This window comes from Bombus affinis, chromosome 3 (genome assembly GCF_024516045.1).
Source record: "Bombus affinis isolate iyBomAffi1 chromosome 3, iyBomAffi1.2, whole genome shotgun sequence".
NCBI classification, from domain to species: Eukaryota; Metazoa; Arthropoda; class Insecta; order Hymenoptera; family Apidae; genus Bombus; species Bombus affinis.
In genome coordinates this window covers 12,308,352-12,321,377 of record NC_066346.1, presented here as the reverse complement: position 1 = coordinate 12,321,377, position 13,026 = coordinate 12,308,352, and the positions used below count along the sequence as shown (strand labels likewise).

Below are 13,026 nucleotides of genomic sequence, written 5' to 3'. Positions count from 1 at the left end.
TGGATGCAGTTCGATACACTGGAATAACGCATATACCGTTACATGTATCTCGATCCCGAGGCTGTGTACCTGTTGATTCGATGTCTGGTCGCGCTCGTTTAAATCACGCCGTATATACGGAGCTTGCTTGTATTCCGTCCCGGAGGATTTGTTGTCTAGATACGTTTTGTAGTGTGGCGGCTTTAAGGTTTCAGGAATTTCACGCGAGGGATGGAACTAGAGGGTCAGGTTGTGGTTGTGGTCAGCGGTTTGACTGTGATGGATTTTTAGAGGAGTGGAAATATAAGATGAAACGGCAGGTAAAATTCGGGGTATAGTATATTCGAACTTTCAAGTATCGCCGAGATGTTCGTTGTATTTTGGGATTTATTTCTGTCCCTAAAATGTTCGAATATTGACATTATTTTACCATCGATATATTCAATGTTTAAGCTGAAAGTATCTAAAGTTATAAAATCGACAATAAAATTTCATATTTGATAATAGATCGTTGAATCGCCGTTAATACATATAAAAATGATATTGACTTTTAGAAATTTCTATTTATAGACGCGTGAAGTTTTTTTTTACAAAGTTTCTCTTACGCTTAATTTCTATGGTCGAACTTCTCATAATACAAAAATTAAGTAGGTTCTAATTTGTAATCTACTAATAAACAAACAATCTATACACAGGTTATCGAAGTACTCAACATGGGTCCTAATTAGCTATCAAAATATCCCAATTTTGCAAAAGCAGCTTATTCAAATCAGCCGAATATCTTAAACAATGCAAGAATTCCGAATAGTTTCACTGTGTCCCAACTTCTCGCGATCTAAACGAGGCGTTGTCACGTGTGAACAACTCTCGAAATGGAGAAAACTCGAGTTGACACACATTTAATGGAGCCCGGTACCGGCGGTCGTTTCGAAATGAGCGATTAAAACTTCGAGGTGGCCAATATTCATGCGGTTTGTCGATAATAGCATAAACGGTGGGCAACAGCAGCGGTTCATGAAATCGCAAGAAACTTGAAACTATGCGGCGACTCGAGATCGATTTTCCTCTCGTTTTCCTGTCACTCCTCTCGTCGTCTGTGAATGAACGCGTTTCTGGAGCAATGCGATTAAACGCGTTTCCGCGCCACTACAGCTTTTCTATTTAGATGTTTTAGCGATTAGTCCATCGCGTGTATGGGGTCGATCGCGTATGGAAATCGCGTGAAATTGTCGGTTACGCATGCAAATCAGATACGCCGGTGGGAAACGAGGTACTTTCGTGATGAAATCGATGACTTATATACAATATGCTTACCGCCGCTACGTGAAGTTAAAGACTTTTTTGTAGGATTCTGAAGAAGTGAAGGGAATCGTAAGAGAAGAGTAACATTATGACGATTAATTAAGTATAAGCAGCGACTCGAAAATGAAGCAATTTTACAAACATTGTGGATCGCTTATGATTCGCATGGCATCACGTGGATTGACTTATGACCAATAATAATTGATGCAAAGATGAAATCGCTGTTGCATTCTTATATCGCATCAGTGTATTGTTAGAAAAATTTTCCGGTAGTAGATCACGCTTTAATATTATTTCAAAAGCATCCATCATCTTTTTTCAAAAGAACGATTGCATGATAATTCTGTTTCACTTAATACGATTCTTTTATCTAGACGTTAAGAACAATGAGCAGTAATTAAAAGCTTGATTATAACATTTAATTCATCCAAGAAAAAAAACAAACAATTTTATATTTATTTTGCGATTTTTAATAGCGTTGCTGATATTTAATATTATGTTGTTACTAATAATCCATTATATTGGCTAATACGATTATGAAGAGTTAATAAAGAAAATGATTGATAACGGAAGAAAGGTAGACAAGCTTTCTTATAAAGAGATAAAATCAAAGATTGAATTTACACAAGAGTGTCTTTTTAATTTATGAAGGATGCAAGTTTCCAGTTACTTGTATCTTTATTTTAGATTAATCTGTATGCGATGAAATTCCGTTTTATGGTATATATTGAATTATAACATAACTTGGAAAAAGAAAATTTAACAAGGTTGCAAGTCTGTAGAGGAATACACATGCTTCTCTCCTCAACACCGGAGCGTTTCACGAAGCAGTCCTGAACGAATGCTTCGGAGTCATGCAACAATAATTAGGTATTTAGCACAGTTTGCAATTGTAAAGAGTTAATGTAATTTTTATGAGACTTCCTTTTGCCGGAACGAGTTAATAAAAAGAAAATCGTGATTCAATTAAGAACAAGTTAAAAAAATTTGGGAAAGTATAAAGATATAAATAGAGGTTTCATTGATCAGTTGAAAGGCATAAATGGAAAATTTGGAAAATTGTAAAAGTGGACAATTTTGAGATAAAAGTTTTATGATGCTTTTACGCTACGTTGAAAGATACCGCATCAGATTTCATTAAGTAAGGGGATATTGATTGATGACTTTCGCAATGAATTACTCCATCTTCTTGTAACAGAACGACCAATCATCTCTACAAACAGAATGAGTAACTGTTACCGTAACGTTTCCTCACTAATTGCTTCACACGTTGATTAGTTGTCAATTAATATGTATCGAGGTGAGACCAGTAAATATTACCGTTGTTTTATAAACAACGGAGCTATAGTTATTTCATTTTTCAACGATTTATCTCTATAAATTCTAAATAATTTTCTTTTTGTATTCTTGGGTAAAAAAGAAAATTAAACATAGGAGGACGTATATGTATAATCTTGTAAAATTGATATAATGGCAATGTCACAAAAGTTTCACAGAATTATTCTATTTGCTTAAATAGCTTTTGCTATATAATTTTTATCTAAATATTAATTTTACGGATAAATTGTCATTCATATTTTACATCGTCGAAATATTCGTCTTCCTTTGATAGGGGAAAAAATAAAGAGGTGCATTGAAGAACGATTTATAACAACCAAATCGTGCACTAGTCTCTCGAGCACTGTATTTTGACTTGACCTGGAAGTCATGTTAATACGCTCCTACCTGAGGAAGGACCCTGGTTCACCTGTTGGGTCTCACGAGTCTTTCAAAACACGTCCATTCAATGAAAACACTTTCCCGCATATACGTGTACACCACTCCTGGATCTTCCTTTTATGATAACGCTGGAGAAAAAAGAGAACGCCATGGATCTCGTAATACGGAACATGAATGAGGCGGGTTCAATGGATTTCTTAGGTTATACAGATCCTTTGAGAATATAATATCAGCCATTACTCTTATATATTTTATTCATTATTTATTCATATTATAATTAATCTGCGACTTTATGAAATATTTATTTGAAATATATTTGGTAGAATTATTTATTTATGAATACATTGCGGATGTTAATTTATTTGTGACAAATTTAAAGGTATATAATATCCAGATATAATGAAATACTCAAAATAGAATGTTATCTCGATATAGAATAGAATATTCAAAGTAGAATTGCTATAATATTTAAAATAAGGAGTGAAATAAATTTCAAACATTTTTTATATTATCTAGCTTAAATATTAATTTAGAATATTTTCCAAAAATATCGTACGTTGAAACGTAAGATACACGGAGTAAACCAATATTTGATGTTCTCAATTTGCCACATTATCTCTGACACACTCATAAAAATTTCTGCAGTAAAACGAACAAGATCAGATTAAAGAGTTTAAAATCTCAGAATCTGAATTAACTTTTTCTCTTCATTTCAAGGAATCAAGGACGTTACCAAAACTTGTTCTTAAGTAAATATTTTTAAAGAATTATGCGAACACACTTTCAATCATTTCTACATTTTGCTTAACATTTGTCCTCGACTCAACCGGAGCATCAAGACGTTTGAGGAAAAAATTAATTCGAATTTACAACGCGCCCATTCTCCCTGTTTAATTGAATTAGCACGGTTCCATAAATGAACTTCGAATCGAATTAACTTCCAATAAATTCGGAGGGAACGCGAGCCACAAAAGTAGGTAGCTAGCGTTCCAGTCCCATGTTTCTTCTTCCACGCAAAAATACATTACAGCTAATTAAATCGGATCCATGGTATCGCGATAAACGCGCTTTATTGCGATCTCGAATTCTGCAATTAACTTAATTGCATGAAAGGCAATTTCTTTCGTCGTGTTTTTCGCTCGTCCAACTAATTATCATTTAAAGCTATTAGCCGAAAATATCGCGTTATTAGGCCATCACGATATTTCCTCGTTTTTGTTATATTTCACTTTAACGTTGCACAAAATCCCGCTTAATAATTTTGAAACATCTTTTATTTTTATCATATAAATAGTATAAGTAGAAATGTATTTTATTTAATTAATTAATGTTGAAAGAATATTATAACTAAAGTGAACTAGATTTTTTTGTACATTTACGATTTTACACAGAGAATTATTATTAGAACTTCGAATTTGATTTTAAAAATTTTAATTTTAACAGTTACACGATACAATCAGGTGATATATTAATTTCGCCATTTTGTTGCTTGATAATTTACCAAACGTAAAGTGTATGATTTTGAGGAACATACCGGATATTTTAGCCTGTCAGACCGGAAAGGCGAAAATAATGTTCCGCTATGCTACAGGACATGGCCGCGGAAATTGTGATTTACTTTCCCTCGGAATAATAATGTGCTCACGATACTGTGGACTACTATCGTGCGTGGTCAGAGTCGCATATCACACAGCATGCTGTTGTATTTACATATTACTTCCTTATATTGCATGCACATCCACACCATTGTATTTTTCATTTGTTCGATATGTCCGGATCCCAGAAATGTATTATTAGTTATTATATCGCGATGAAAAGGAGTTGCAAAGATGTATAAAAACTGCGTATGAGATATGGTATGAGCACAATTCTGTACAAAAGTGTATAATATTATAATCGTAGGAAAAGTTTCCATTATACATGTCCTTCGTTTTTTCAACCCTGATTAAAGATTATTAGATCTGAACTGTCTAAATTTGATGTATATGAAACATAAAGAATATCTTTTTTGTTTGAAATTAGCAGATACAAAATGTTAATTATCATCCAATCCAGAGGTACTAAATGACTAAAATTAAATTAAGTGCGTATATAATACAACTAATAAATAAATATAGGAAGTATGACAGAAAACAAAATAATTCAATTCTAATATGGTTGCAATAAAACATAGAAATACTATAAATTGAATCACAGAACGATATTTCTATCAATCTACAAAAAGGTTATTGCAGAAGGTACGGAACTATAAAACTTCCGTTGTTTACAATGCTCCAGGAGAAAATCCACGAAAATATACTCTACAAGTATAAAATATCTAGTTTTCAGAGCGAAAACCTCGCTATGGTATTTTCTCAGAGCTTTACGATATTTTGTCAGCGTGTACGAGTTATCGCCGGAGCGCAGGCTCAATTTTATACGCCTTTAAAAATTCATTTTCTCTTGTTTCAGGTGTTATGGCACCTCGACATCTTCCGGCGCAGTTTCAGGGAGCTTTCCGGGCACGCCTGCATGCGGGAATCCTGCATCTTTTGCGCCCTCAAGGTAAGCCAGATGGATCTTTTCCCAACATTAAAACGAGAAAACCGAGGGAATCTCATTAAGAACCGAGATCGTAGGACATGGCTAAATGCGTTCCTTGAGAAAGAACCTGGATAGTAGGCTGTCTCTCGTCACCGGATATTATTTACTAAAGCCCGTGATGAAACGAACAAATTGTCCGTGAAAAAAAAGTATTTTTCTGAACGTTCCTTATTTATCTTGCATCTATTCTAATGGAACAAAATTACGTTGGCCTATTTGTAGGATTGGTAGCAAGAATGCGTCGAATTGAATTTATATTGTCAATGCTTTAAGTTGTTATCTTGCATCGATAGTTATGTTTTATATATTAATATGAAAGCTAATTGCAAGTCGTAGAAATTCTTGCGTTTAATGTTTTGTGTTAATGAATGCTTTCTCGAAGATAGATTTATGAGATTGATAATTATGTTTTGAGTCGTAGATAGGAACGATCGTGATTATATCTTGTAATAGGCGACCGAGTAGTTTTGAATATCATACAAGATTATATGTCACTGGTGCTCATTTATAATTTTGTAATAATTTTCTTGTCTGAAGTAGGAGATAAAATATTTCTATGTATCGCAAGGAGAAATTATTAATTATTAATGCTAATCTTAAGTAGAAGTATAGAAAATGGAGAGCATAGGAAGGGCTCAATAAAGAAGCAAGTACTTGAATAAGTGCTACGTTTCAAAAACGAATGTACACATGGTATCTTGTGATAATAACGATATCTAGGTTTTTAGTGTTTGGAAGTATACATAGGTCTCTTTTTTAAGTTTCACTTTTGTTTTAATTTTCTCCCACAGATTAATTATCTTTAGCTTATCTCTCTAATTACCTCAAATTGAAGATTTTATTTACGTATATCCTTTGAACCGAATTAAAACATAAATTGTTTAAACATAGACAAAATATCAATCTTCCTTATAAAGCTACATTCTCAAGAGCAAGATTTCAACTTCCATCCTGACTCATCCAAACTAAACTCTTCTATTCAATTAAATATTAATTGATCTCTTCAAAATCCTCAAAATGACACACGATCCATAGATCAATCTAACAGAGACGATGATAATCCTAGGCAGATCTCGGTTTCATTAAAAACTGCCTTGACATCTTTACGTATCGATGAGCTTCGATGGCTCGCCAACAAAAGCGGACAGCCTTGAGTGGTTTTCGCGTGCAACGGCGTGTCAGAGACTGTGTCGCATCGACTGATGTCGCTCGTGCGATTCCCTGGCTCCCACGACGATAATGAAAGCGCCGAGAGGGAGGAAACGGGACGCTCGAGATAAAAGTGCATACTGCATAGCCTCCGAAGCTCTCTCGAGAGCTTCAGACGAATAAGGATTGCCTTACGGTTGCCGTGTACCGTGTCCACTTCATATTACAGCACCTATCTCCCGTAGGTAATCTAATCTTAAAGAAAAGGAGTACCTCTCTCGGTTTTATTGCCGCAGAGAGAAGGTTGATGTTTACGTCGTGCACATTGTGGTATTTGTCATAAAACACGAAACATCTTGGAAATAATTGTAGCATTTCTTAGAAAAGCTTTTACAGACGTTTTAAGGAAAATTTTCAGATTGTTCGTTGTACCAAGTTCGTTAAAAAAATTAAAAAGATTGCAAATTTACGTTATTATTATTACGTTATTTTTTAATAATTGATTGTTGATTTCATCGAGATTTTTTTTTTTTAGTCGCTTGTTATTCTAGTTTTGTCAGAGAGAATTCAATGATATCGGCTGATGACACGATGCAAATTGAAAAAAGAATATGATAGCTGATTCGAGATTGATTTTCAAAGGTTCCTATAACGAAAACTTGCAGAAATGGAAAAGGTATTACTAACGATACGTAGCCATTGAATTTTGACGACGATCATCACAATGTGGGAAAATATAATATTTTACAAGTAAAGTGCTGTGACATTAGCCTTCCTTGATCGTACTCTCTATTTTTGGATAACAATAATCTCTTACTATACGTACGTATATTCACTGTTTCAACACGAATGAGTTGCGGTTCTCTAGGTTTTGTAGTCTCTCATTGGGCTCGCCGATAAAACCTGTTTGTTCATTAGTACGAAGGTGAAACTGGTAGACTGAAACTGGTTCTTTTAAAGAGTAATTGTTAGTTCTCCTAGGAAATTGTAAGAAAGATTTAAAGTTGTTGAGCAGTTCCTGCATCATTGTAACGACAATGAATAAAACTTTATTCTTCTCGCATGCCAAAAGAACATACTGTCCTGAAAGGATTAAACTTCCAACAAACTGTATTAAACCGTCTCTATAAATCGCAAATAAATCGTCAAAATCTTCAAGTGATCGAAAGATATTTGCACATGTCCCGTGCAATTGAACTTCGACAGAGGCAGCGATCGTAACGGACTCCCAGACCTTTCTCCTGCGAGAAACACGTTCTCAGGTGTTTTGTGATTGGTCGAAAGAGCGGAAAGTGCCCCTCCACGTCATTACAGGTTCATTGTAGTAAACGTACAGCGAGTAACACTTCTTGGAAACCCTCGTTCTATGCATAAAACGAAACGTCGCGTCCGATGTTAGGACGTGAAAACCAAAGCGTTGGATCCTCCCAAGTGTTCTCACGGGGTTAATTAGCAATCTCGTGAGTTAATTGCCGGCAGGCAGAGGGTACCGTGTTTCGAAGCAAGTTCGCGAGAACATGTAGGCTATCCTCGGCTTGGCAGCGCTGTATAGTTTCGTGTGTCTCTTTGTTGCTATATTCTTTTCCTTTTGTTCCGTGTGATTTTGGATCCAGGTTCTGAAGTAACATGTTGAAGCTAGGTTTGATATATTGTATCGTTTCTTGGTCCTTTTTTGGGAGTCTTTAAACGATGGGTTAGAAGATTAGGAAGCGATCGTTAAGCAACAGAAATAGCGAATTGGACAGTTAATGATTGGGTTCTGAAGATAAGACTAATATTAGAGAGAGAGTTTAAGGTGAAGGTTAGACTTAATGGAACTTTCGTGCAAAAGTTTTCGTTTTTACCATTTACTCTGCTTATATCCCATTGGTATTGTTTATAATTTGATAATTTGATAACTGTTAGATAGGACTAATATTAGAGAGAGTTTAAGGCGAAGGTTAGGCTTCATGGAACTTTCGTGCAAAAGTTTTCGTTTTTACCATTTACTCTGCTTATATCCCATTGGTATTGTTTATAATTTGATAATTTGATAACTGTTAGATAAGACTAATATTAGAGAGAGTTTAAGGCGAAGGTTAGGCTTCATGGAACTTTCTTGCAAAAATTTCCTTTTTTACCATTTACTCTGCTTATATCCCATTGGTGCTGTTTATAATTTGATAATTTGATAACTGTTTCTCTTATTGATTCTACTGATAAAAAGTGGAAAGAGATAAGAGGCTACTGTAAATACTATAAATAAATTTATAAATATTTGTAATGTTTTGTATATGCGTTACTCGCATATGACTTATATAGAGGAAACACCTACTACATGCTCTAAAAGTTAGGGTAAAATCAGCAACAAGATGCTTCTTTTAAATCATAAGTCTCCAAGGTGTACCGAAGGTTTTAATTTCGAGTATTGAGAGTGTGACACACGAGCTACCCACAATTACTAGGTCCAAAAATGAAAAAGGAAGTCATGCAGTCCTGTTACGTTATGGTACACAAGCATCAAATATGAAAGTTTCTTCTGAGAAGAGGAAGTATCCCTGCATACCAGAGAAGGGGTACGTGTACCATCCAAGAATTCGACCTGACATAGCTCACGATGATTCACCAGAAACGTATTCGAAGGGTCGAAACTTCTTCAGGGTTAATACGAACCGAGACGACCCCTTACTCACCATTTGCGTTACTTCTTTGACTTTACGACTCCGAGACCTCACATACTTACATCTCACCCCACTAAGGTATAAACATTATTACTGTAAAAAACGATTATTTAACGATATTAGAGCACAGCTTGCATTCGAGCTATGAGGTACTTACTCGAAACAATCTCCTATCCTAACGAAATTGAGAACACGTGTAGAATATTATTTCATTTTATTTGTTTCTCGATTCCTAAATTTTAATATCAGACTAACACAAATTTCGTAATTCGTGAAGAAGGAAATATATGACTAAAAAATAGGAAAAAATAATAATTTAGCATTTTCATTTGCAATTTAATCTCAAAAAATATCGTGCCCTTTAAATAAAAAGTCCAACCTAACGTCGGTGTTGTATCGTTGTCTAAAATTTCTCCAACTATCCACACAGATATTTCCATTAAACGTTAACTTTCATCTGAAACTTATCACGGTACATAATGCTTAAACGCGTACCATTTTTATCAAGCAAGTGGAATCACATTTGATATCAACCTAATTACATAGATCGCAATATGCTAATGAATTTATTTATTATGCGAGCACGAGCGATCCGTTATCGATACTATCTGGGAGACAAACGATTAAGGGCTATGGCAGTTACTGTCATCAAGGACAAGTATAATGATCAGTCATTTCAGCTATTAGGAACTATTATCAAAGACGGTCATTCTTAGAGTCGATTAGATGAACAGTTATATTCTGCTAGACCCTTGTACGTAACACTAGAGTCCATGGAATTTGCTCTCATTTTGTCCAACCTAGGGAGTACGATTTGTGGCCGTGCGGCGTTGCGGCTGCACTGGTTACTAACACCGTCTAACTTTATTTCCGGACGTCTCAAATGATTCTCTTGAACTTGTATCTTCTGACTCTGCAGAAAATCCTCCCCACTTGGTTCTTCAGCTTCGGGTGCACGTTGCACAATCAAGGTAATTCTACGAATTACGAGTTATCAATACCAATAGATTCTTTTGCACGGAAAACGAATTTCTAACTTCTGCGAAGTCACTAATATTAGTAAATATTAACTTATCGTAGAGAACCTTAGATCATTAAGAGCCTTAGTCGTTGCAATACATTACTTTTGTTTTTATCGCTGGTCAGATGATATTACAGTGGCACAGTTTTCATGGCACATGGTCAAGTATTACTGAGATTTTTGTCGCTATTAATGGACGCTTTTTGAACAGGTGTTTTCTTTCTCAAGGAAGCACATAAATTCTTCCTGTTATCGTTTTTGGTGGCTAATGGTTTTTTGATGTTCTGCGAGTAAAAGGTGGGTCAGTTTTTAGAAAGTTCATGGTCGAAGATCGTGGTCTAGCATCACGCAATTGTCAAAATCGTGGCTTCTATGTGTAAATCTTGACCTTCCGGAGGCATATACCGGTATTCGTTATATTAGCTATATAATTTCGTCATGATTCGAATAATACATTAATAATGATTAAATAAGCTTGACTTTGAGTACGTGAATATAGTTATACACCACGATATTAATCGTATCATGTTAGTAATTATACGTAATAAATTTCGCAAATTTTAAAGCAACATACCAATTTCCTGACTGTATATTATCGATAATAACTATGATAATATATCTGTGAATAACACGAAGAAGAAAATTTCATAGCTTGCTCCATTTCATAAAAAACTGGTAAATCTATTTATCAGGAAGCAAGTATTAGTCACTAATAAAGTTAGGGAACCACTTATAATTCAAAGAAAAATCAAACGGTATAAATGAATTTCCTTTTTTAGTATTTTCTTTTCTACATTAACCTGATAATTAATTTCCGCCGTTAAGGCGCACGTTGTACTCGTAGGCGTCGTATCATTTTCCGCAAACAAGTTCGCTCGTTCCAATATTTTAAACTTGTATTTTACAATGAAAGTCTCCTTATCCAGCTCCATTCACTTCTCGTTATTATTTAATAACCACGAAACGTGGGCAGCCACGCTCGTACGCGTAACTCAAGTAGTCGCTTAAGACGCGTAGGTTTCGTAGTATGTATTTCCTTCTTCCTAAACAAAATAGCATATTAAACGAAGTCTCCGCACGAAACGCTTGTTGCATGAATATTTAAACAGAAACGATGCTTCCTACGCTTCGAATCTCGACGATCGTCGCCGGAAACCACGCTCGCTTTTATCGGCTTCTCGAGAATTTCTTCACGATGATTTCGTGAATTGTTTTTATTCGTGTACGAAATTCGTTGTTCCAGACGCTGATAAGAACGTTAGGTCTTGAATCTTATCCTGAGCTTCGAGTTTTCACGTTTCAATTTTACTCTTGCAAATAAAACAGACTTTCAATATTTTGACAAAATGTTCAGCGCAAGCAGTTTGAACGTCTGAATCTTTAAAAATTTGAATACTTGGATATTTTTTAATCCAAGTACACGAGAATTAAAATATTTGGAGATTCGGAAGTTTGTAGAAGTTTGATAACTTGTAATTTACTTGAATTTGAATATTCAGAAATCCGAGTATTTGAAGACAGTGGAAATTTAAATATTGGGAAAGTTGAAACTTTGTAGAAAATTCCACATATTAAGAATTTCAAAGTTCGAAAATTGAAGAATTCAAAGAACTGAAAATTTCAAAACTTAGAAGATTCATAAATCATTGAATGAACGATCAATGGCAGAATAATGCTACCACCACGAGTGGACGCGATTCGGTCAGGTATATTCAAGCGTAGCTGCGACCACTTTTTCCGTCCGCTATACTTTTTCGTGTCGAGGTTCTCGTAGGCCCCGTTCCTTTGTGTGTTGGTGACACAGGACCCAATCGTATCTTGTACATCGGGGCCTGGATACGTAGAACTGGCTTTTGTCCCAGTACTCGTAGTACGGGCCTCTCGTATTCTCGTACGATTCACGTACACCTTCAAGACCACACGGAACCGTTCCTCGTGACTGGAGTAGTTCTACGAGAGGAGCGGTGGACCGCAGGCAGGGGCGTACGGAGTAATTTCAACGCGTGGTCGTGTAGAAGCTGGAGCACAGAGCTTACTCTCTCATGCAAATAAACTGCCTGACCCAACGGGGCGAGTCGTCTCCTTTTTTGCACGTCTGTGTCGTTATCTAGAACTAAATGTCATATTACATTTGCATAAATGTTGCAAGCAAACTGTTCAGATTTTCTTAAACATATAGTAATTTTAGATTACGAATGTATGAACATTTGATAGGTCGATATTCTGCCCTGTTCAGAGAGTTAAGAAGTTTTTGCATTAATAATATTAAAGTTCGTTGTTTGGATATGGAAATGGGGAAATAGAAATAAAACTTAAAGGAACATAACGATGATAATTCTCAACGTGATGACCTCTTTTTCTTTGGTTAAGATTACGGGCTATTAAGTCATTTTTTTTGTACTTCAAGTATTATCGAAGTGGATAAGGGTAATGTAGTTTAAAAATTCTTGGAAGAACAGGTACTCTTTGATAGTATAGTTCATGTTGGTCAGAATAGTTGTTTTAGAGATTTATAAAGGGGATTACTTAATTGTCCAAGAGCTGGATTTATTTGTTCTTTGCACGTGTAGGTTACGTGTGGTAGATAAGGAATTGTGTCAGCGTGTTTTATGT

The 13,026-nt window shown here is 35.3% G+C and overlaps 1 protein-coding gene across 4 annotated transcripts in view; it reads left to right on the top strand.

Annotated features, from left to right (window-relative positions):
- LOC126914647 (uncharacterized) overlaps nt 1-13,026 on the top strand; it is a 132,012-nt gene that overhangs the window by 90,566 nt on the left and 28,420 nt on the right. For all 4 annotated transcript variants that reach the window (XM_050718825.1, XM_050718826.1, XM_050718824.1 and 1 more), the window contains one exon: nt 5,452-5,544. In XM_050718825.1, coding sequence (XP_050574782.1) covers nt 5,452-5,544 — 93 coding nt within the window. The remainder of the gene's footprint in view (nt 1-5,451; nt 5,545-13,026) is intronic.